Here is a 23,362-nt window from a genome sequence, read left to right on the forward strand (position 1 = left end):
CATTCGCGTCCCGGCGGCAACATTAAGACTTCCGGTTCGACATTTTTTCTCCAAAACAAAAGTCTGCGGTAAAACGCTATCTGTGATTTTTTTCGCAGTTTTGCATTATTATAACTACATCAGATAATCTGAACTAAAGATAATTACTACTCTATATAAGATAATGTTATGTTTTTAATATGTAATTGTATATTATGTATAGGACTGGTGCTATGCTTACAAGTTTTTCTTGGTTTTTACAGATCCTATCACGGTTTGAATTTATTTCCAGTTTGCTTGAGCTGTATTCCTGGATGATTATATTGCCTAGTGGTTTATAGCCTCACGTGTTTTGTCCTAGTAGCATCCTCTAGTGGCGTAAAGCCTCGTCTTATCCTAGTTCTGTGAAACCATAACGCTATGTGCTGTACCCAGCAGTTGTCTTATTATCGTTTGCTAATAAATACGAATTATTTGGTAATTAAGAGTTTGTGACTATTTACCAATGCAACAGAACATAGCCAGCAATACAGTTCACTGTATATGGAATACATATTGAACTCTATCACTGTAGAGGAAAACGATTACTGTCTCAGCCAAAATTAGGTGCAAAAGACTCAGTAGGTTCTCTACTAACCAAATATTGTACCTAATATTTCTCTCCAAATGGACCCTCTTCCACTCATCACGAGTCAATGTAAACACAACATTATTTGGAGTGGTATGCCTGAACCATCCAAAGTTTGGCTAATTTGACAAAACACATTTCAGTGTATCCCTGCTTATTTATACATCAACCTACATCTCCAGTTACATGCTGCTCATCTGTATCAGTTGTCATAGAGCTTATGATTTCCTCATCTGTATGACAACTTGTACCACAACTTTCTATCTTTAAGTGGTAGTATTAATTCCCAATATCTTCAGTGTCTGAGATTTGATTGAGCAGCACCACTAACACTTCATCATATTAATTACTTGCTTCATCAGGATGAAACTCAGAAGCAGATTCTTGATCCTCAAAAGTGTGTACATTTTGCATATTAAGTTGGCAGTCTGAGGGTCTTCTCTGAGCAGTTGACATTCCATCATTTAAACTCTCCACAGGCAATTTGTTTTTGAACCTGAGCCTAATTTACATTCTCTGTTTGTACCATTTTGTTTAATTTCACCTTGTTGTCACTAGCAATAGAATGTATAAATGTGTTACAGTCCGCTTTAAGACTAAATCCATTTTGCAATGGCTGTACATGAACTCGACATGATTCTGAGTTGCATAGAAATGTAGCAAATTCTACATCCTTTTGACTATCTGGAGATAGTCAATTTGCACAGATATCACATGCTAGCATTGCTCATTTACTGTTATTTGGCCATTTACAGAAACAAAGTAGTGTTTTGGGTTTCTTTTAATGTGTGATACATTCTTCACCATGTTTATGTTTCACTGCATTTCTCCTTCCCACTCTTGTGTTTGATTGGTGTTTTTTTTTTTTATCAATTAGTGTACTGTCTTTGACTGTGTTGCACTGACTTAAGTTTGTGCTGTCACGCTTATCTCCTATGTCATTACATATGTGTCACAGCCTCAAAGGGTTTGTCAAATCAAGCTCTTACTCAATCTCATTAACAAGACTTTGAATTTTACTTCTATTCTTCTTCCACATATTCCTAAGAATTTTGATACTACGATTAATGACAATGGTTGTTCCAGATGGCCATTGCAAAGTTTTGTCAACTTCCTCCCAAAATTAGAACTCAAATGTATCATTATGCTGCATGACGGCATGTACTGCCATTGAACTAGCATAATAATCTAAACACGTATTGTATTTTTTCCCCCCTTTCTTTGGCAAGTCTTAACTTTCTGGTGCTCCCCAACATCACGACCACCCCCATACAATTTATGTGTCAAATTTGGGGCTTCAACAGTATTTATAATCTGTTGTGTGAAATTATTCTGATCTATGCTTTTATCAGTATGGTCAACTCCATAGTTAACTTTCTCACTACAGACAACAGCGTCACTACCAGTACAGTCAACTCCTACTATAGCACTAGGTCCACCCTTTACCACTCCTTCCGGTGACTCAATTAATTCAAGCACCTGATTAACACCAGTGTCCGGCACAGACTCCACCACTTTACTATCCCTGCCTATGCCTTCCTTTAGCTGCATAACATAAGCACATAGGCCTATATCAAAATTGTCATCTTTCCAATTAAGCCGCCCGACACAAATCCTTTCTGTATTTTTTGTAGCAGTTGGCCATTGCAGAATTGCAGAACTTCCTTAAAAAATGCATTATCAATCTTTTCACTGTGCTGCATAACATAATTAATTGCAATTGAAATAGCATAATAATCCAGAGGTCTTTGTGTCCTCTCTTTCAGTGTCTGAGCATGCCCTGAATTTACCCTGCTGCCTGTCCCCTTCTCCCCCTGACCACTCACTGATCTTACCCTGCTGCCTGCCCCCTTCTCCCCCTGAACCTTACCCTGTTGTCTGCCCCCTTCTCCCCCTTGATTTTACCCTGCTGCCTGTCCCCTTCTCCCCCTAACCACTCACTGATCTTACCCTGCTGCCTGCCCCCTTCTCCCCCTGAACCTTATCCTGCTGCCTGCCCCCTTCTCCCCCTGACCACTCACTGATTTTACCCTGCTGCCTGCCCCCTTCTCCCCCTGACCACTTACTGATCTTACCCTGCTGCCTGCCCCCTTCTCCCCCTGAACCTTATCCTGCTGCCTGCCCCCTTCTCCCCCTGACCACTCACTGATTTTACCCTGCTGCCTGCCCCCTTCTCCTCATGACCTTACCCTGCTGCCTGCCCCTTCATTGTTAATGTTTAAACAGTTATTTTTCATATATCATGAATAAATACAGGTTATTGACACTTTTATACAATTACGCGTGAGACTTTTATTTAGAACATTTTCAAAGTTCCGTGATCCGGAAGTACTATTTTTAGTGTTGCTGACGAGACGCTGATTGTGTTGTTGTTGAATTGAAATCGATGAAGCTATGAGGACGCAATTGTGACTGCAATATCAAGAATCGTTTGCAGAAACTCTTACTTTCTACGTTGGAAACTTACTGGGTAATGATATTACTGTCTGATGTTTTGTCAGGTTAGAGTGGTTTGTAAGTCATACTTCTTGACGTTACAGAGTAGGATAAGTTAGCTACTAACGTTAGTACGCCTTAGTTTATCTAACTGTGCGAGCGGCTAGCTATTACTGTTAGGTAGCTAGCAATAAACTGTTTAAATTTCAGTCTATCCAGCAGCTGTTTGCAGAAAACACCCCTCCGTTCGCATTTTCACCAGATTGTGTAATTTCTTATGATAATTGTTAGTTATGTGCATATAATAACGCTACATATGTAACGTTAGTTAGCTATATAGCCAGGTATCCATTTATTGAATAATCGATTGCGGATTGGACTCCTCATTTACTAATTGTAACGTAGTTGGCTAGCTAGCTGGCGACATCGCAGGGGCCGACGGCAGCATTGCAATCTTAGACAGTGCAGCTACGAAGGCCCCCATGCATTGAACCATGCACACCAAACTCGGTTTGTTTAAATAATATCAACACTACTCACTAGGCTTCGTTTTCGTTCACCAGTAAACTAGTTAGGTGGTAAAGTAACAGTATTCCAAAATGTTTTTGTTGTTGTGGTGGGATTGACATTTTACCCCCACAACCCACATTCTAGACAACCACTACTGTATCAACTCTTTTATCATGTTCTGCTGCAGAAAGATTATGCCTATACAGAGAAACATACAAACAGTTTTCGATCTCCACAAAAGTGGGGCATTGGTGCAATCATTACTTTAGCGTCTATTGACGATAGTATCTTCTGACCGGGGGAGTTGTGTTAAGTGCCCAGACGCTTACTCTAAACATTAACACGCATCGCTTGCGGTACTGTTTTGGAAATATAAGTAACGTGTCTTTCATATCAGTGAAACATTTTTTTTCCTATAAAAAACGGAAGGTAAATTACTACACACCTTTTCATAGGGTTAGTGTTCCCACACAGCCATATCTCCACGTTAGAGTGCTTGTTAGGATCTAGTGTGTTCAGAACACCCGTGTGTAAGCAGAGAGGAAGAGAGATGTCCAACTCGACAGAAAATCTGTCTCCCTCCTTTAGGTGGTGTTTTTTCGCATACTGAGCAAGGAGTTTTTGTATGGATGTCAATGAATTGTAGTTTACATGGAGCCAAATGTGGGCTAATGTAATGGCTGAAAAACCTCCATATGGAGAATGTTTTTTGAGAGCTAGACATTCCCCTGTCAACATGGCATGCATTATGCTGCAATGTCTGTGTACTGTTGTTGTGAACTCTCCTATCTCAACGTAATATCAGTGAACTGTGGTTTTATGCAGAATGACACATTTTGCATTTGAGTATTCAAATGTTCCTCGTGCCATTTTTTTAAAATTCCCAATGCGTTTTTTACAGTGTGCTCCATTGTTTTTACCAGCTGGCGGAGCCATGTCAGAGAGCTCAAGTGACACAGAGTCCTCCTGTGGGTGGACTATCATAAGTAATGAAGTAAGTCAAGTCTTCCTGACCCTACTTGGGTCCTTATTTGATTTCCCCATCAGCCTGAGCACCTGAGTCCCTTACAGCTAACCCTTGTAGGACCAGTAGTCCAGTACTAGGAACCAGAGCCCTTGAAATTCCTCAGTGCACTCTAATGGGACTGGCCTATGGATATGACTGTTACAGTGACTTACAAATTCAAAGTTTCATGTCATCTTAGTTACATCTTGAGTGCCTTTATGCCAGTCATTGCCATTATGCCGACTGTCTAGATTCATTTGAAAGTCTGATGGTTAATGTAGTGAACTGGAGATCATAGTATGCCTTCATGTAGGGTTGTCTGAAATGTGGTAGGCTAATATAATAGGCTTGTTTCTAAGGGTTCAGATATTGAGGCCCTGGGGCCAGAGAACGGCCTGGAATGTGGGTCTGATCTCCCAGAGAGCGCAGTGCTGGGGCCAGAGCTGCTGCAGGACCAACCCACCTCTCTCTCTGGTAGGAGTTACCATATGCCTTGTTGTGACAAATTAAAGCACTTTGAAATATCTAGGCCTATTACAAAAAAACTATTGATGACTGGGTTAAAACTGTTACAACATTGTAATATACATGTATCAGAAAAACACTACATAATTTGGTTTAACCATATGTAATGAAACACATTTATAGCGGTATTGAGATGTTATTTGCTCACAATAGATGGTGTGTACTCAACCTGTCTTCACATTTTAAATGTCCTCTAAATGTGTTTTAGCTGAGTGCACTGAGGAGAGGGGTGAGTCATCTCTTGATGCCACTCTGAAAGAAGAAACCTTAGACAAGACATTGTCTGCTTCTGAGGTGAGGGATAAAAACAAAACATTCTTCGGCTGTATATTTGTATGATTCCCATGTCGCTATGTTTCCAGTCCCTATGCCAACCATGTGGAATATCCTCTGCAGGCTGGAGGTGAGGTGGCCGGGGACGAGCATGTGACTCTGTGCTCCTCCAGCGACCACTCTGACATTGTGACTCTGGGGGACACGAGGGAGACTGAGCTCGGGCCTTGGGATGAGCAGACAGTGGAGGAGGAGGAGGAGGAGGAGGAGGGAGCAGTCAGTGAGGAGCTCTACCTGGGCACCTCCTCCAGCAGCCAGTACACCTTCAGCGCAGCAGAGACTGGTAGGGCAAACCAACACACCCTTTAGGGGATGTTTCAATGAATTCCAGTATGAGGTAATTTGGAGAATTTATATACATTTATATCTATCTTCGCTGGAGAATTTAGATACATTTGTATCTATCTTCGCTGTTCAAAGTTAGAGATGTTTGCATGCAAGGTTTGATGGTCTGGTGATGATCAAGCAGAGTAAGTGGATTAGAGAACAGATAGGGCATGACGACAAATAGAAGAAACCAACAAAGCACTCCTTCCTATCCCTTTCCCCTTGTCCTAAAGCCAGGCTGATGATGGGCCACTGGAAGCTTCCACAGAGTCTGTGGGACTTGGGCTGTCATCTGAAAGGGCAGATGTCTGGCAGCCGTTCTCTCTCAGGTGGTATAAACTGGACTGGTGTGAATATGATAGCGTGCTGCTTGTCTTGCTCAACACAGTGTAGCAGGCCTAAACCTGATAAGCTGTTGTCGGGGTAAATGCTGTCCGATGATGTAAACAAGTTCTGCTTGTTTTGAAAGGTGTTGCAATCGCCACTAAATGTGTGAAACAAAACACTTGCGTGGTATTTCGGCATGATGTGTGTTTGTTTAGACTTAACAACTGGAAGTTGCCCCAGTGATGATTTGGCAAAATCTATTTGGTTTGACAGATATACCTGATGTATAATTAGCCTATATATAATTCTTCTGAAATAAAATGTATTATCAGAATATTTGATTAGTTGTTAGTCTGGATCTCCTGTATTTATCTTTTAATTTTAGGCTAGTGGTCACCTCTGTGATCATGTAACCTAGATTAAACTTGATACTGAGGCATGTTGTTTACATGTTGCTCCTATTACCAGAGGGATGTCTTAATCAGATTTTGCAATCAATGGTTATTGTTAAGCAAAACATAAGCACATTTTTCACAGCAATGTGTGCCAGTTTTACAGGTTTGGCATTTCCTGTGGAAGACTAAAGCATTATTTTTGTTTCCCCAGTTTACTGTGCACCAACGTCATGAAGCGTAGCTTTACAACAGGGGTCTCCAACCCTGTTTCTGGAGAGCTACCGTCCTGTATGATTTTGCGTCAGTCTCAGTTGTAACTCGCCTGGTTTGGCTTTTCAACCAGCCTATTAGAATCAGGTTTGATAAACTAGGGTTGGAGTGAACCTACAGGACGATAGCTCTCCAGGAACAGGGTTGGAGAGCCCTGCTTTACAAAAAACTATGTATAGGCTTTAAAGGGGGCTTGAGCTTCCTGATTTGGCTTAGTTTTTTGGCTTGATCATTGAGAAATGCAGCAGCCATGACCGAAGCCAAATAAGAGTTGTCTTGGGGGGGGGGGGGGGGGGGGGGGTTAATGTGGGTGTCGTGTGTGTGTGTTCGCACGTGGCAAGCGTTTGTACATTCACTCTGCCAAAACAGTACACAATCACTCACCCTTCTAGATAACTTGAAAGGCTAACCAGGTCTTGTCTTGATGTTGCTTAGGCTAGTTACTGCTAGACAACTTATTTAGCCAATTAGCTTCAGCCGCTGGTGTGCCACTGTGGCAAAGTTGGTTTGACAATGAATAGCCTGTCTTTAGGGCTAGTTATGGGCTGTCAATAAATGACTGTGTAAATGTGCAACATGAAAATATTGGCCCATCTTTTAGTTGTCTCGTTCAATGCTTTCAATATTTGAATTTCCACAATTTATAGCTGGTTTGAGGTTTTTAAGTAAGTAAATTTGGCGCTATTGACATTTTTTTTAATGTTGTCCCATGTACAATGTGTTTTTTATTGATGGTCCCTAAATAGCCCAATAGGGGTATCAAATGTCAAACCAAATTGACCATGGGCATTACAATGGGGTCGCCAGCAGCTGAGCGCTGAATTGATGATTACTTGGGTGCTGCCAACTGTGGGCAGGATTGAAATAAACCCAACCCAAGGAAAACTGTTACGGTACCCATACATTTTTTCCCCCTATCTCACAAATCTTCATTTTGGACGACTGACTTTATGACCAAAATTATCCCATTTACACTTTGTAGTCAATTTTGACAGTAGAATAACTGTTTCTGACTCATATCGATGCCACATAGGCGTTTTCAAAATGAGAAGTATCTTTTTAGGACCCGTCTTTAATTATAATTGAATGGAAACGTGATATATTGCCATGGACTGCACTTTGCTACTAGATCAATGAGGGCAATTAAAACAATATTTTAAGCAGCAATGTGCTGTTAATTATTTTAGCAGCATAAGCATGGTTTACAAGCGTGTCAACCTTGTAATTATGGTTCAGTGCACTAATTATTCTTTGTGTGGGTGTGTGTATGTTGCAGTTTTCCCTGTGGTTGCAGACTCCAGCAGCAGTGAGGATGAGGGAGGAGAGCAGGTCACCCCAGTAGTGCGGAGGCGCAGGATGAGGAAGAGCACCACTAGCTCTGTGGCTGACCATGGAGAGGAGGTGCAGGAGTCTGGCCACAGTGACCGAGAGGAGACTCTAGAGGAGGAGCAGAAGGAGGTACAGGAGGAGGTACAGGAGGAGGAGGTGCAGCAGGAACCTCACATTGCTCCCCCACCTCAAGGCCATGTCAGCGGCACCCTTAACAAATGTATCCTACTAGCCCTCATCATCGCCATCAGCATGGGCTTTGGTCACTTCTATGGTATGCATCATGGGAAAGTATTGGGAAATATGTGATGAAGAATTTCAATGTTTCTAATTATGAGTATGGAATCATTGGTAAAAGTAATTCACAAGGAAGGCTGTTTTAGCAGTTTTAACATGTTGGTTTTGTGTTCTAGGAAAATTTGAAGGTACAGTATGGAGTGGATTGTTTGAGGGTAATTGTCAAACTCAACTTGCTTAGGCGCATATGTCATGATAATGTCATGTGAATGTCATGTGTCATTACCGCATCCGTAGTTTTGAATAGCACAAACTAAACCTATGTGTGTTTAGTGGGATTATGCAAAGCATGTCAAGTGCCTACATTAAGATATATTTGATCATATTGAAAGGATACACATGGATACACATCCTATTAAGATAGTGAAAATAGAATTACAGTGCTTCTGTTGACCTCTTGAATCCATCCTCATCAGAATGTTTATGTGTAGAAAAAAATAATTTTGTCATAGGGCGACAGGTAGCCTAGCAGTTAAGAGGGTTGATGTGCCCTTGAGCAAGGCACTTAACCCTGATTGCTCCTGTAAGTCACTCTGGATGAGAGTGTCTGCTAAATGATTCAAATGTAATACAGTATCTGGGTTGTGGTCAATAAGCAATCAGTTTTCCAATGTTATTGGCAGCTCAGAGCTGGCTAAAAGGTGACATGCTGAATATCACTGATAAACTTAATCATAGAGGGGTGCCACATTTTGTGAGTTGATTACAAACCAGATGCTCATGATTGGTCACTTGTTGAATGTAAGTCAATTTATTTTCTGTTTTTGTGTGTGGTAGTATATCACTTTCTTGTGCCGTCTTCTTTGGTAAGGTGAGGTAACAGTGGGTTCCCAATTTCCCAAGGGTCAGGGAATTCAACACCTACATCCCACACATGGAATGTCGGGGGTTTTCTAATTTGCCAGCGAGTGTGGTCATAAGTCAATAACAATACACACAATAACAAATTGCTGTTATTGAGTTCATTTTGCCACTGCTGACCAATGTCACCAAATAGTTTTGAATCTTGGAAACTAATTGGTCTGCATGGATAAGTCTTGACATTTTGGTTTGTCCAAGAATGGGAACCATTTTTATTGCACCTAACATGACGTAGACATTTCCCCCAACTTTTTCTGCTTCTGTGTTACTATTCTTGAATGTGTGTTATCATCTGGTGAATCATGTCTATGCTTATGCAAAATGAAGGGAATGCCTAATATTTCATTCTAACACAGGCACAGTACAGGTTCAGGAGAGACAGAAGATTGTGGAGAAGATCTGTGGAGTGAACGACCTTGGTAATTCGAAAGATCTGCAGCCTCAGTGTCATAAAGGACCAAATGTCATCAACAAGGTCTGTAAAGAGTTCTTGATACATACAGTTAGGTATCATAAGCCACCTCCCTCTATTATCCTTCTCAAATAAACTAGCTTAATAAAACAAAATACATGTTATTTTTCTGTCTTAAAAACTGTTTCCTAACTTTTCTGTTTCTTTTTGTTTTTATTTATATCTTTGGTGAACTTTGTTTCAGCTATAGAATTCTCTCTTTTTTGACCTAACACATGCAGATTTCAGGCATTCAAGTGCCAGTAGTCCTAATATCACATTTGGAACTATCAGTATCATATTTTAGGAAGAACTTTAAGCGTTTCAATATCAAATTGATCTATCCACAACTTTTACAGCAATGCTCAGTGAGTACTCATTTCACTATTATTTTTCAAGAAAATCGAACTTATATGGTAAGTATGATTATGCCTCAACTAAAGCACACTATTGCTCCTTCCAGAGAGAAAAATAATGTATCTTCACCCCCAACCACATGGAAGGATGTTTTTTTAATATATATTTAATATAACTGTGGCTCAGTTGGTAGAGCATGGTGTGTGCAACGCCAGGGTTGTGGGTTCGATTCCCACGGGGGGCCAGTACAAAAAAATATATAAATAAATGAAATGTATGCTCTGGAAAAGAGCGTCTACTAAATGACAATTTTTTTTTACTAATTATGTCTCAAGTGGTCAAACACTATCTAGCTTTGTTACATTTTCCACTAATCTCAAATAGTTTTTGATATGACACACAGTAGCAAAATGTTTCTTTAGGCAATGAGGTCCTTGTATTGAAATGCATTGCAAGCCCCCTATATTATACTGTGTAACCTATCCTTGTTTTTGTGGTTTATATTTCGGGGTTCACAGCAACGCTGTGAAATCTATTGTTATGCTTAGATTTTTTTTCTTGACCTGGTCAAATAATTTAAGCATCGATTGGTAACATTTTTTGTAATTTGGCACACAGAATCTAGAGGACATGAGTAACTTAGACAAAAATAATTGCACCGATTGGCCTAAAGGTGGTAGTGTTATAAGCTATCTCACTTAAACCCTCATCTGCCGCCCTGTTTAACCTAGATACTTGAAACTTTGTATGTAGGTGTCTTTCTTTATGCCCTCACAAATTTGCCTCAAGGACCCATAAAGTCTGTCAGGATATATTTTGCTCCATCTTGAACATTTTGTAAAACTTTTAGGACCAAATTCAGCATGTCCGCCCATGGTACATCTCTTAACTTTGTTTGAGAAAAGCTAAGGGATTGGTTACAAGATGGCTGAGTTATTGATAATCAGGAAATCAGATTTTACGTATCCATTTTAATCCTTTGCAAATCCACTTCACAATCGCCTATCAACTTAACTTTTAGGGTCATCAAAGACAGCTTGGCATTGATATCTTTAAAAATAAGAAAACTTAACAATTAACTTTTGACTATGTAAAATAATCATAAAAAATCTCATAGACTAAAAGTCAGATTCACTCCAAATGTGGTCTTTGGACTCATCAAAATAGTCCCTAAAGAGTAAATAACACTGATGCATTCAAAGATGGCCACACTATACCAGTAGATGCGTATATGCTAAAATAGATTTAAAATACTTCAAAAATCTTCTCGTGAACCATAGGAACAAATGACACCAAATTTGGAAAGTAAGCCCATGGTACATGTCTTAAATTAGTTTGAGAAAGATGAGGTGATTGGTCAAAATCTGATTTTACGTGTCCATTTAAACCAGTGTAAATATACTCCATAGTGGCCTAGCAACTTGAAATTTGTCATCGCTATCATGGACATCCCTAAGATGAACCACATTGAATTTGGTTTTGATATCTCAAAAACTCGGAAACTATTAACAAGTCATGTAATGCTAATGCTCAAAATCATCTGCAGGCATATTCTCCTCATGAACCATACATCAGATTCACTCCAGATGATGTGTTTACTCATTACATAAGGCTTTTAATAGTTTTTTCTTCTTCTCTGCATTCAAATATGACCACACTGTACCTATAGATGCACGTTGGCACATATGCTAAAAATACTTTTATAATTATCTTCAATGCTTTAACTGATTGCACATAAAGGAAGATTGTTCATACATGATAAAGTGCTTGCTTTGTTATCCAACTGATATTTTCTTCTTTGTCATCCTGTGAACCCTGTTCATATTGCTGCTCGCAGCTATATTTTTGTGATTTCACATTTAAACTATTCATCTTCAATATTTTTATATGCAAGGATTCTCTACGACTTGTTTTTGATGGCTTTTTGCCCCCTTGAGAAACATTTGACACTCCACTTAACTGTGGCGTGAGATGAGGCTTAAGAGTGTATTCTCATTTTATAGCAATGCATTTGCTCACTTTGGTGATGCTGTTTCCACACGTTTAGGACGTGGTTAAGAGTCTGAGAGAAGACCTAAAGGACAAGAGTGACATGATGCTGTCTCTCACAGGGATTATCGACAAGCTTACTAAAGAGAACCAGGATCTCAGATCCAAACAGGCCCAGCTACAGGTAACATGCAAGTACAGGTTAAGGTTCAAATTTAACACTAGTGGTGGGTCTTTCCATATAAATTGAAGGTGGACTAATATCTAAATAAAGATTCAAATACTGCAACAAAATTCACCATTAATTGATTTGTCGTTTATTCGTGAGACTGAAAAAATAGTATTTTGTCATCGTTTCACTTTTAACCATCTTCATTATTAATTTAAGCCTAACTGTTCCCCTTGTTGTTCATATGTTAAGCGTTTTGCTAATACTCCTTTGTGGATGCATAACAAATGTATTTTTGTTTTGAAACAAGGCCCAGAAAGAAGACTTGGTCGTGAAACTGAAGCAGACTGGCGAGGAGAGGGTTAAGATTGAGTCTCAGCAGAATCACCTGATGGTGGAGAACCAGCTGCTGAAGAGCTCCCTGGAGCGTGAGGAGGAGTCCCTGTCCACCCTTCAGGAGGAGCTGAGGAACCTGCGCTCCCAGATCCGAGACCTGGAGGAAACTGGGGCCGGGGCCGACTTCATACTGTCTGAGAACCAGAGGCTGAAGGACCACCTGGAGGAGGAGACGCAGCGCCTCCGTAGCTTCCTGAGCCAGAGGGAGGCCCTGATGGCTGAGGCCCAGACGCTGAGGAGGGAGCTGGATAATGAGCGGAGGGTGACTGACCAGCTAAGGGAGCAGCTGAGCAGCCGCAACACCAGGGCCGGAGGAGAGGCCGACTTGGAGACAAAGGAGCTGCAGTCACGGCTCATGGAGTTGCAGAAGAAGCTGAGCTTTGAGCAGCAGCGCTCCGACCTTTGGTTGAGGCTCTATGTGGAAACCAAAGAGGACCGGGCAAAGGGAGACAAGCAGGCCAAAGTCAAGAAGTCCAAGGACGGCGTGATAGGGAAGGTTAAAGATACTTTTGATGCGGTGAAGAACTCCACCAAGGAGTTTGTGCACCATCACAAAGAGCAGATAACGAAAGCCAAAGAGGCTGTGAAAGAGAATCTGAGGAAGTTCTCAGATTCTGTAAAATCCACCTTCCGCCACTTCAAGGACTCTGCTTCGCGTATGATGGACAAGACTTACCGGCCTCACAATCGGAGGTTTCACGAGAGGAAGGATGCCAAGACTGAGCAGCAGGAGCATCATAGAGATCATGGAAACAAGCACTCAGAGGAGGAACCATGGCAGCCCAGAACCCACAAGCCCCTGCATCGTCACCCTCGTAAATCCACTGACGACTCTTTCCAGGCACACCGTAACACCCGGAAGTCAGGGAGTAAAGTTGAGGAGGACCCAGACGCTGAGCAACAACAAAGAGGAGTGCCCAAAGGTTGCTCTGGGGTTTTCGACTGTGCCTACCAAGAATCCATGAGCCTCTTCAACAAAGCCATGGACCCCATAAGAGCAGATGAGTTCAACCAGCTGCTTCACAGCTACCTCCAGCAGGAGGTTGACCACTTCCACCACTGGACTGAGCTGGAGAGCTTTATTAAAAATTTCTTTCACAACGGCGTCTTCATCCACGATCAGATGCTGTTCACAGACTTTGTTAGTGGTGTGGAAGACTACCTGGAGGACATGGATGAGTATCATGGCCACAACGATGACGTCTTTGAAGATCTTGACGAGTATGTCTACAGGCACTTCTTTGGAGATACCTACTCAAAACGTTATGGGTCAAGGTAAGTTTATAGTTTTCATAACTGTTTTTTCAATAGGATGTTGTGTATTACCATATTCTGACATTTCTGTTCGCCAACTCACAGTAGACCCTTTGAGGGGCCAGATACGGATACTAAAGAAGAAAGACTAGCAAAGCACCAGCAGCGCAATCAGAGGGCCCGGCCACAAAGAGAGAGGAAGTGGAGCAGAGCAGGACGGAACACAGACAGACACATGGCTGATGTAAAAATAGAGTTGGGTCCTATGCCCTTTGATCCCAAATATTGAGAATAATCTTACCTAACAAATCCGTTTTTATGATGGCTGATATTGTAGTTGCAAAGTCTATTTAGGATGTGTTTGATGGAAAGCCTTCTTATTCTTCTGTTTTTGTGATTTTGCACAATGTTCTTTTAACGCTGCCTGAATGTCCCCTTGCTTCCTGTGTTGTGTAAGCAATCCTTAGGTTAGTAGCAATGGTGGTGTATCTGACTGCATCTAATCTCATGCGCACAAAGAAAATGATTGCTGCAATATTTTAGCCATGAATTGTCTTTAAATATGACTAACTAGAGCAATTAAACATGGGAATACAGTAAGTAAATCTGACAGTAGCTAACTCTGTAGTACACATTCATTGTCATCAGGTCATTTGTTACATGTTCATGTTCTTTTTAAGAGCCATCACTGACTGTAATTTGCACAACATTTCTTCTCTTTGGGCCTTGTTTAAAAAATATATTTTTTAAAGCTTACCATTTTAATAGTCTACATTTAGGCCTATTGTGAATGAATAATGATTCATTGGATGGATCCAACAATGGAAAGAAATAGTATTTTTGTCAGTGGCATTGAAGAGTTATGAACTGACAGATACACTTTAATTTCAATTCCAAATTGTCATTAGGTGACATTGGTAATTGTGAGATAATGGCCAAAACAATTGCTGACATTGATACTGTTGTGTGCAGTAAAACTTTAAGTAGCAAAACCACTGAGAAATACTTTTTTTCACATAATATTGAATAATGCAAGAAGCCGGTTCCACAGTTGATTTCTATACTTTGCTGCTACGTTACATATTTGTTTAAAATGGTGAGATAAAGTGCAACTGTGTTCAGTAACATTCCAACTATGGCTTGTATTACTAAGGCTGATTATTTCCTTTCATTTACAGATGTGCTGTTAAAAATGAATTGCAGCTTCCCAATAAAATAAAAGTGAATATTGACTGCTTCTTTCCCCCCCCTACTATAGTAAACTGTCTGGCCAGGTGTTGCATTATTTTCACTGTTTAAAAGATCAATCTGTTCTTCAGTTTTAATTATAATTTATTCCTTTACAATACAGATCCATTTTGATTAACTTCCCAATGGCTCGTGCCAATGGTCAAGATGGTTCTGTTCAGTGCATTTTGTAAACTAGGATGCTTCTTCAAACTCGTCCTTGAGATACATGAGTATGGGAAAATCTTTGTGCTTCTTACAAATGTATTCTCATTCTCTTCAGTGTTTTGCGTTCAGTGCCTTTGATAAACTAGGATGCTTTTTCCAACTCGTCCTTCAGGAACGTGAGTGTGGAATATTTCTGTACTTCTCATAAATCTATTCCCGTCCAAGAATGTGGAGAGCTCCTGAGGACAGAAAAAGATAATACAAATGATTGTAACAGTGAAGGAGCCATTAGTCATTATTAGTCTTGAATTACAAAATGCAGAGTTTCTAACCATCTCCAGAACATCAAAGAACACCAGGTGGGTTGGCAGCATTGACTTATAAGGAAATGAGGTCCTCAACCAATGATGAGGATCAGCGAAGAATCTCTCAGCTTCATCGACATAGCTCTCGTCTCCTGTGAGATCTGGTGGACATTCTAGGAAACGCATCTTCATTGGACAGTGGATGTGACTACAAAAATAATGTATATTGATTATTTACTGCACTGCCTCAGCTATAAGCTTGTCACAGTTCTTACTCATGCAAATGGAACATTAGTAAATAAGCCCCAAAAAATGTACTGCCTACCTGTAGAAAGGTGTAGAGTGACAGGGCATTAGAAAGAGGACTTCAGGCAGTGGAGGTGTTGAAGGATCGCTGTCGTCACACAGGGTCTGGAGGTGACCTATGACATCCAGTGTGCCTCGCTGGTGAAGCAGACCTGTGTACAGGGCTGGGACTAGGTTGGAGACCAATAAGGCGCATGCGGCAGGCCGTCTCCAGGTTCTCAGATTCACCAAAGCTATCCCTGCAATAAACAAGGACCCCGTGTCGTGTATAGGGTATGACTGTACGTTGCTAGTTTGGTTACTTGCAGTCATTGGAATCTTTCAGGAAATTTTAGCACTCACCACAAAATACCATGCAGAAAGGCAAAACAGGGTAGATGAATCTGAACTCCTTGTGCGCCAGACAACTGCATTGAAAAGAAAAACGTGCAAATTCTGAAATTCCCTATGATTTGAATGGTCTAATATAAAGATGTTTTTGGCCCATAAATTACAGTAAGTGCATTTTACACAACACAGAAAGACAAGAGAAAAAATCCATACCTGTAAACCATTACTGTCCAGACTATTGTTATTAACAATATTCTGTATCTTTTTGAAGCCAGTGTGCATCCATACAGGAAGAAAGGAAGATGAGGGCCAATGACAACCACAAAGCCCTGAGTAAAGTACCAGTGCCATGGATGAGAGCCATAGAACTCAGCCACGTTGTGAAAAACATTAAACTTAAGGAAGTTGTACTGCACCAGGGTCCACTGCAAGAGAAAATGGTTTAAGGAAAGTGTTAATTAACACAGACATTACAGCTTGTGATTTATAATTACCTTTAATTTATTATTTGTTAAACAATGCTTTTCCTACCTTTCCATAGAAAATGCAGTCAATCAGTGTTGAAATCCCAAGAGTTAAAGCCCTATATGAAGGAGAGGCTCATTCAATAATTTAAGAATACATAATGTATGGCATGAAAACCTCACTCTGCAGCTGAGGCACAATGGTCTTTCTCAAATCAAAGCACTCACCCAATGGGAAGGCAAAGGTGAGTTATGAGTTTCAGCTTGTTATCTTCCTGCCAGAAGTGGTAAACCAACAGAGGAAGCCACACAATCAAGGCTGTCGGACGAACAATGACTGCCAAAGCAACCAGGATCAAATATTTTGTACTGCGAAAGAAAACAAGAAAAGTCTGTTTTAAACAGAATGTTATTAATGGAGCGTCATTAAAAGGTATAATTTTTGTAAAGGTATTTTGTAACTTGCCGTGTAGTGGGAAATACTTATAGATGCACAGGAAGTGAAATGGTTTTATGTTTGAGTTGTGTAGAGGTGTAGGTTGTGTAGGTCCAACCTGCTGTGTGTTTTAGAGCCAGGCAGAGGATAGTAATAGAGAGCCAGAGTTGTGAGTGTGGTCTCCATGGTGTTGGTCAGGGTCCTGGTGCAGCAGTACCATGTGAACCAAGAACAGAGCTGGCAGAGGTACTAGTAACAAAAAGAGAGAAAGGCTTTGTCACATGGTTTCAGCCCACATTACCCAGGATTGGAATAAGTGAAAAGGTTATAAGAAACAAAGTAGTCCATGTTTTTTTTACCGTCCATTTGGCAACGTCAGAATGCTCCAGTGATTGGATAAGACAGTAGAGTTTAATATCAGCCAATGCAGAAAGCAGTGCCTGCACAACTCGAGGTAGCCATACCTGCAGAATCCACAATATATACTGTACAGATTTTGACAATGGGGTCACATGCAATGCATTTCGCATCAGCACTATAAATTGCTGCAAAAGATGAAGATGTACTCAATATGACTTACCAAGAGTTGAACTGCGTCACAGGTGAAGAAGTGCAATATCTTATATATAGCTGCAAAGAAGAGAGGGTAGGAGAACCCTCTTATACCTGCTGTCCACTCCCACGTCAAATAGCCATAGGTAAAGTTATTAAGGATTTAGCAGAATACACAGACTTGTCCACAAAAAGGTTATTAGAAGGGTACTGCTTAAAGTTTTATATGATTTTTTTGTTGCAAGGATATTCAAAAACCATAAGATGAGCGACTTCAAGGGACTGCCAGTATTCATCTGGGACAAAGCTGGTCTGGACCAGGAAGCAGTTGATGAGACGAAATACCACAGTGAAGACAGTGAAATGGACCCCCAATACACCTGAGGAGAAGAATAAAAAACAAAAACACGTCAGATATCTATCTCTCCACCAGTTAGGCTGCCTGTGTTAGATGTGCATTGGTAATTACATCCATTATCAACTAGTCATTTGAAAGACTCAAGCATTCTGAAACTGCAAGTACCATTGCATGCTCCTAGATCACCTGTTGCCTACTTCAATTTAATTTGTATTTATTTATTTAACCTTTATTTAACTAGGCAAGTCAGTTAAGAACACATTCTTATTTATGTTGATGTAGCTAGCTAAACTAGCTTTTTTCAAAATAAGCGATGTAAACTTTACTTCCATTCTTTCTTTTATCATCAACAGCAGTTTGACATTTGCTCAGTCTGCTAGAAATATGATAGCTGCTATACCAAACAGGGCACATACTGTACCATTATCAAGAGGACATGTTTCTTCTTTACTATATAGTTGGGATTTTCGTTTCCTCAGTTTAACAGGCTCTGCTTTACTTCCGATATTTAAGCGTGCACGAATCTTTTCCATTACTTAGATAAACTATAACTAACTACATATATTGTAGCTAATTCGAGCAGCACCAAAATCCACGTTAGTTCCGTGTTTGTGCTTGTAGGTAGATGACGTCAGACGTTTCCTAGGAAAGTAAATGCGATTGTCAAGGTATCATTATTGTGTTACATATCGGTGATGTAAAGTTATACAGCTTACAATGTTATCTGTAGCACTTATAGAACATATAATTGATTTAATAAATTATTATATACATTTTATGGGGATGAATCGTACAAGTCCCAAATCGAATTTTAAGTTTATTCTTGTCGTTTATCATGTCCCCTTTCATTCGCCGTAGGTGTTCAACCTTTGTACTCAAACCAAATGTCGCTTTCTATCCAACATTAGTTGTTTAATTGTTGGAATTGCTAGACATTTTGGTCTACACAGACTTCATAAAAGATCGTGGTGAGTTATGTTAAAGCAAGAAAAATTATGAAACCAATATAAGATTTGTGTGTCCTTTGTCTCTCACTAGCTAGCTATGGCTAACGACCCACGGTTTTGTCTAGAGGTGGATACAGCTTTTGTGAAAATTTTGTAGTAGGTTAGAATTTACACAGCAGGTTGGGATAACCAATTAGCATTCGTGTAAGTGTAGTAGAGCAGGATCTGGTTGAGTATGAGTGGAGAGTTCTGCAATGTCACAAAGAATCTGGCATACAACAATTCATGTCATTATTATGTCATATGCTGTATCTAGCTGAGGTTCGCGTTTACATCACTAATGCTGTATCATGCACACAATGTTTTACAAATGCTTACATTTCCTTCTCTGTATATGTAGCAGCTTGGTAATGTCACATGTGATTTAAAATGTTGATTTAAAAAAATCTACAGCACAATTGAGCCCCATGAAGAAAGCTTTGTGTGCTTCCTGTAAAAACTTAATGTACAACATCAGTGTGACAATACAAGGCAAAGCTTTTGGGTAATCTCTTCTATTCTTACAGGATCAACGATGCAAGTGTAGGTGGGACTCCTGATCCAGAGAGAACATGTTTCGACGAAGGATACCCTTTGCACAGATAGCCTTTGCCACTGTGCTAGGAGTTGCTGGGGGAGTTTATATACAGTGGGGAGAACAAGTATTTGATACACTGCCGATTTTGCAGGTTTTCCTACTTACAAAGCATGTAGAGGTCTGTCATTTTTATCATAGGTACACTTCAACTGTGAGAGACGGTATCTAAAACAAAAATCCAGAAAATCACATTGTATGATTTTTAAGTAAATAATTTGCATTTTATTGCATGACATAAGTTTTTGATCACCTACCAACCAGTAAGAATTCCAGCTCTCACAGACCTGTTAGTTTTTCTTTAAGAAGCCCTCCTGTTCTCCACTCATTACCTGTATTAACTGCACCTGTTTGAACTCATTACCTGTATAAAAGACACCTGTCCACACACTCAATCAAACAGACGCCAACCTCTCCACAATGGCCAAGACCAGAGAGCTGTGTAAGGACATCAGGGATAAAATTGTAGACCTGCACAAGGCTGGGATGGGCTACAGGACAATAGGCAAGCAGCTTGGTGAGAAGGCAACAACTGTTGGCGCAATTATTAGAAAATGGAAGAAGTTCAAGATGACGGTCAATCACCCTCGGTCTGGGGCTCCATGCAAGATCTCACCTCGTGGGGCATCAATGATCATGAGGAAGGTGAGGGATCAGCCCAGAACTACACGGCAGGACCTGGTCAATGACCTGAAGAGAGCTGGGACCACAGTCTCAAAGAAAACCATTAGTAACACACTATGCCGTCATGGATTAAAATCCTGCAGCGCACGCAAGGTCCCCCTGCTCAAGCCAGCGCATGTCCAGGCCCGTCTGAAGTTTGCCAATGACCATCTGGATGATCCAGAGGAGGAATGGGAGAAAGTCATGTGGTCTGATGAGACAAAAATAGAGCTTTTTGGTCTAAACTCCACTCGCCGTGTTTGGAGGAAGAAGGATGAGTACAACCCCAAGAACATCATCCCAACCGTGAAGCATGGAGGTGGAAAAAATCATTCTTTGGGGATGCTTTTCTGCAAAGGGGACAGGACGACTGCACCGTATTGAGGGGAGGATGGATGGGGCCATGTATTGCGAGATCTTGGCCAACAACATCCTTCCCTCAGTAAGAGCATTGAAGATGGGTCGTGGCTGGGTCTTCCAGCATGACAACGACCCGAAACACACAGCCAGGGCAACTAAAGAGTGGCTCCGTAAGAAGCATCTCAAGGTCCTGGAGTGGCCTAGCCAGTCTCCAGACCTGAACCCAATAGAAAATCTTTGGAGGGAGCTGAAAGTCCGTATTGCCCAGTGACAGCCCCGAAACCTGAAGGATCTGGAGAAGGTCTGTATGGAGGAGTGGGCCAAAATCCCTGCTGCAGTGTGTGCAAACCTGGTCAAGAACTACAGGAAACGTATGATCTCTGTAATTGCAAACAAAGGTTTCTGTACCAAATATTAAGTTCTGCTTTTCTGATGTATCAAATACTTGTCATGCAATAAAATGCAAATAATTTACTTAAAAATCATACAATGTGATTTTCTGGATTTTTGTTTTAGATTCCGTCTCTCACAGTTGAAGTGTACCTATGATAAAAATTACAGCCCTCTACATGCTTTGTAAGTAGGAAAATCGGCAGTGTATCAAATACTTGTTCTCCCCACTGTATATTTATATAGACCCATGTTTGTGCCTCAGCACAATAACACTGTTCCAGGGACTTTGAGTCAAACTGAGGACAATTGGATGCCTGAGAGCCAAGGACAGTCTAGAGATGGTAACAATGTGCCTGAGAGTCCTGGACAGTATGAAGTCAATAGAACTGTGTAGGAGAATGTGGGACAGTCAGCGGCTTAAGCAGAAGTGGCCGTCAAGGAATAATTTCAGTTGATTTGTGGTTTGGTGTGTAAATTAGACATGTGAATTAAGTGTCAAATAAAATCCCTTTGGCTACTGAAAGATCTCACAAATCCAGTAATGTCTGCAGGGTTGGGTAGGTTACTTTCTAAATGTAATCCGTTAGTTACTAGTTACGTGTCCAATTGTAATCAGTGACGTAACTTTTGGATTTCCCAAACTCAGTAACATAATCTGATTCCATTCCGTTTAAGATTACTTTCCCCTTACGAGGCATTAGAAGAAGACAAATGTATGTTACCAATTGAACGACATCTATTGCAGGATAAATTAATGTTAAAGTTTACATAGCTGGCCATATATGGATGTTACATTTTACTTTATGGGTTGGTTATGTAGGCTTCTTCTAACCCATCACTTTCTACTACATATAATAATACAATGAAATTATATCTTTACATTAAAAACCAAAGTCTATCAGAAATCCAGTCATTCCAATAAATGTTATACCCCTTGATCTTCAAGAATAGGACTTGGAAGTATAAATTAGCCAAATTGTTTTACCTGAGCAAGACCCCAAAACGAAGGACTTATTAGCCAGCCCTACTCTGTTTATGATTTTGTCGTCATGGAGAACTGATTGGGCTCATTGATTCGAGTTGAAAAAGAAAATCTGCGCTCCTAGAATGGCATGCTTTGAGCACTACTGAAAAGTGCTATGTTCATGGAAAAAATGAATGTCATATGCTGCATTTGCTATAGGCCTATTGTTTACCTTTTTGTTGGTGACACTTTATCTTGATAATATGCAGCAGTTTAAAGGGCAAATCAACAGATGAAACAATAACAAAACAGTCGCCCTGCCTCTGTTTTGGTAAAAAGCTGAGGGATGGATCTGGAGAAATGTAACCACTCTCAGATTAATAGACAGAGCTATGGATGCACGGACTGACCAAAAATAAAAATGATAGTTTTAACCATGTTATGTTATGAGGCTATACAGTGTTTGTTTACATTGACAATGTTTACAAACACTGGAGTAAAACAAGCTTATATTTTGGGTTCTCATTGAGTGTGACAGTTAAACTAAGCTCATGAGGCATTTATAAATGATACTCTTCAAGAATCACTGGAGATGTGTGTGTATATATATATATATATATATATATATACATCAATTTTTGGACTTACATCCATTTTTGGACTTATATATATATATAAGTCCAAAAATGGATGTATCAACTACAGATTGCCCCTTTTTAAGTCTATCAAAAGTGTGCGAGCTTGAAAATGTGTCCATTTAGGCCTATGATTATTTATTTTTTATCAGCATGAATTAGATTGAGCAATACAAAATAAAAACTTTTAGTCGCAAGAGTGCATTTTTCACTGGCTGTCCACTGGTTTCAAAAACAATGATTGATAGGCAACTTCTTGAATTCCACTATTATTGGGTTCAAATACAGATTTAGATTTGTTTACAAGTATCCACAACAACCACAATATGTAAGGCGCAAATAGCTAAATGAGAGAGCAGCAGTGTGATTCACATCAATGTGCTATGTAGATATCAATAATAAGTGATATCCGTATTGCCGTAGACTACACCACTGCTGTCATCCTTACCTCCAAGTGTTTATTCAAATTGGATAATCTTTGAATGCTGACAGCAGTCGCACCTTTGGAAGACATAGTTTGGACTGTAGCCTACAAAATCTGATTCCTGCTCTTTTCCCGCGATCCATGAAACACATTTGGTGTGTCATCATAGTGGTCTCTGACTTGTGGTCAGATTCGCTCAGGTGGAACAAACTTCAATTTGCTCCATTTTTCAATGCTGATTTGAATGTCTTTCTGAAAATGTTCATGAATTTAAAAGTAATCATCTAGTTTTTCAAAAGTATCTGTAATCTGATTACAATATTTTTGCTGGTAACGGATTACAGTTACCGTTTTTTG

At 40.2% G+C, this 23,362-nt stretch overlaps 2 protein-coding genes and 1 long non-coding RNA gene across 11 annotated transcripts; 2 read left to right on the plus strand and 1 right to left on the minus strand.

The window, feature by feature from the left end:
- Window positions 1-2,923: 2,923 nt before the first annotated feature.
- On the plus strand, window positions 2,924-15,071 carry LOC106587427 (cell cycle progression protein 1). 8 transcript variants are annotated; one of them, XM_014175805.3, is made up of 12 exons: window positions 2,924-3,077; window positions 4,455-4,547; window positions 4,919-5,033; window positions 5,293-5,378; window positions 5,481-5,700; window positions 5,978-6,073; window positions 8,013-8,339; window positions 8,479-8,517; window positions 9,580-9,698; window positions 12,079-12,204; window positions 12,500-13,860; window positions 13,945-15,071. In XM_014175805.3, the coding sequence occupies exons 2-12, from the start codon at window positions 4,488-4,490 to the stop codon at window positions 14,126-14,128; spliced, it is 2,733 nt and encodes a 910-aa protein (XP_014031280.1). In that variant the 5' UTR covers window positions 2,924-3,077; window positions 4,455-4,487; the 3' UTR covers window positions 14,129-15,071. The 8 variants fall into 8 exon arrangements, with proteins under 8 accessions (XP_014031280.1, XP_014031285.1, XP_014031283.1 ...); XM_014175806.3 differs by having other exon boundaries at window positions 2,935-3,077; window positions 4,477-4,547; XM_014175810.3 differs by lacking the exon at window positions 12,079-12,204.
- A 79-nt stretch (window positions 15,072-15,150) lies between these two features.
- On the minus strand, window positions 15,151-18,606 carry pigb (phosphatidylinositol glycan anchor biosynthesis, class B). Of its 2 annotated transcripts, XM_014175814.3 has the most exons (12): window positions 18,407-18,606; window positions 17,878-18,007; window positions 17,656-17,773; window positions 17,435-17,539; window positions 17,194-17,324; window positions 16,868-17,008; window positions 16,707-16,758; window positions 16,389-16,600; window positions 16,188-16,252; window positions 15,865-16,084; window positions 15,567-15,747; window positions 15,151-15,473 (listed from the first exon to the last, which is right to left on the minus strand). In XM_014175814.3, the coding sequence occupies exons 1-12, from the start codon at window positions 18,516-18,518 to the stop codon at window positions 15,360-15,362; spliced, it is 1,581 nt and encodes a 526-aa protein (XP_014031289.1). In that variant the 5' UTR covers window positions 18,519-18,606; the 3' UTR covers window positions 15,151-15,359. The 2 variants fall into 2 exon arrangements, with proteins under 2 accessions (XP_014031289.1, XP_014031290.1); XM_014175815.3 differs by lacking the exon at window positions 15,151-15,473 and having other exon boundaries at window positions 15,577-15,712.
- Window positions 18,595-21,505, plus strand: LOC106587429 (uncharacterized). Its single transcript, XR_001324443.3, has 3 exons — window positions 18,595-18,653; window positions 18,844-18,953; window positions 19,499-21,505. It is a non-coding gene; the product is annotated as an uncharacterized LOC106587429 (long non-coding RNA).
- Window positions 21,506-23,362: the final 1,857 nt, after the last annotated feature.

This window comes from Salmo salar, chromosome 26, assembly GCF_965601325.2.
Source record: "Salmo salar chromosome 26, fSalSal1, whole genome shotgun sequence".
Lineage (NCBI taxonomy): Eukaryota > Metazoa > Chordata > Actinopteri > Salmoniformes > Salmonidae > Salmo > Salmo salar.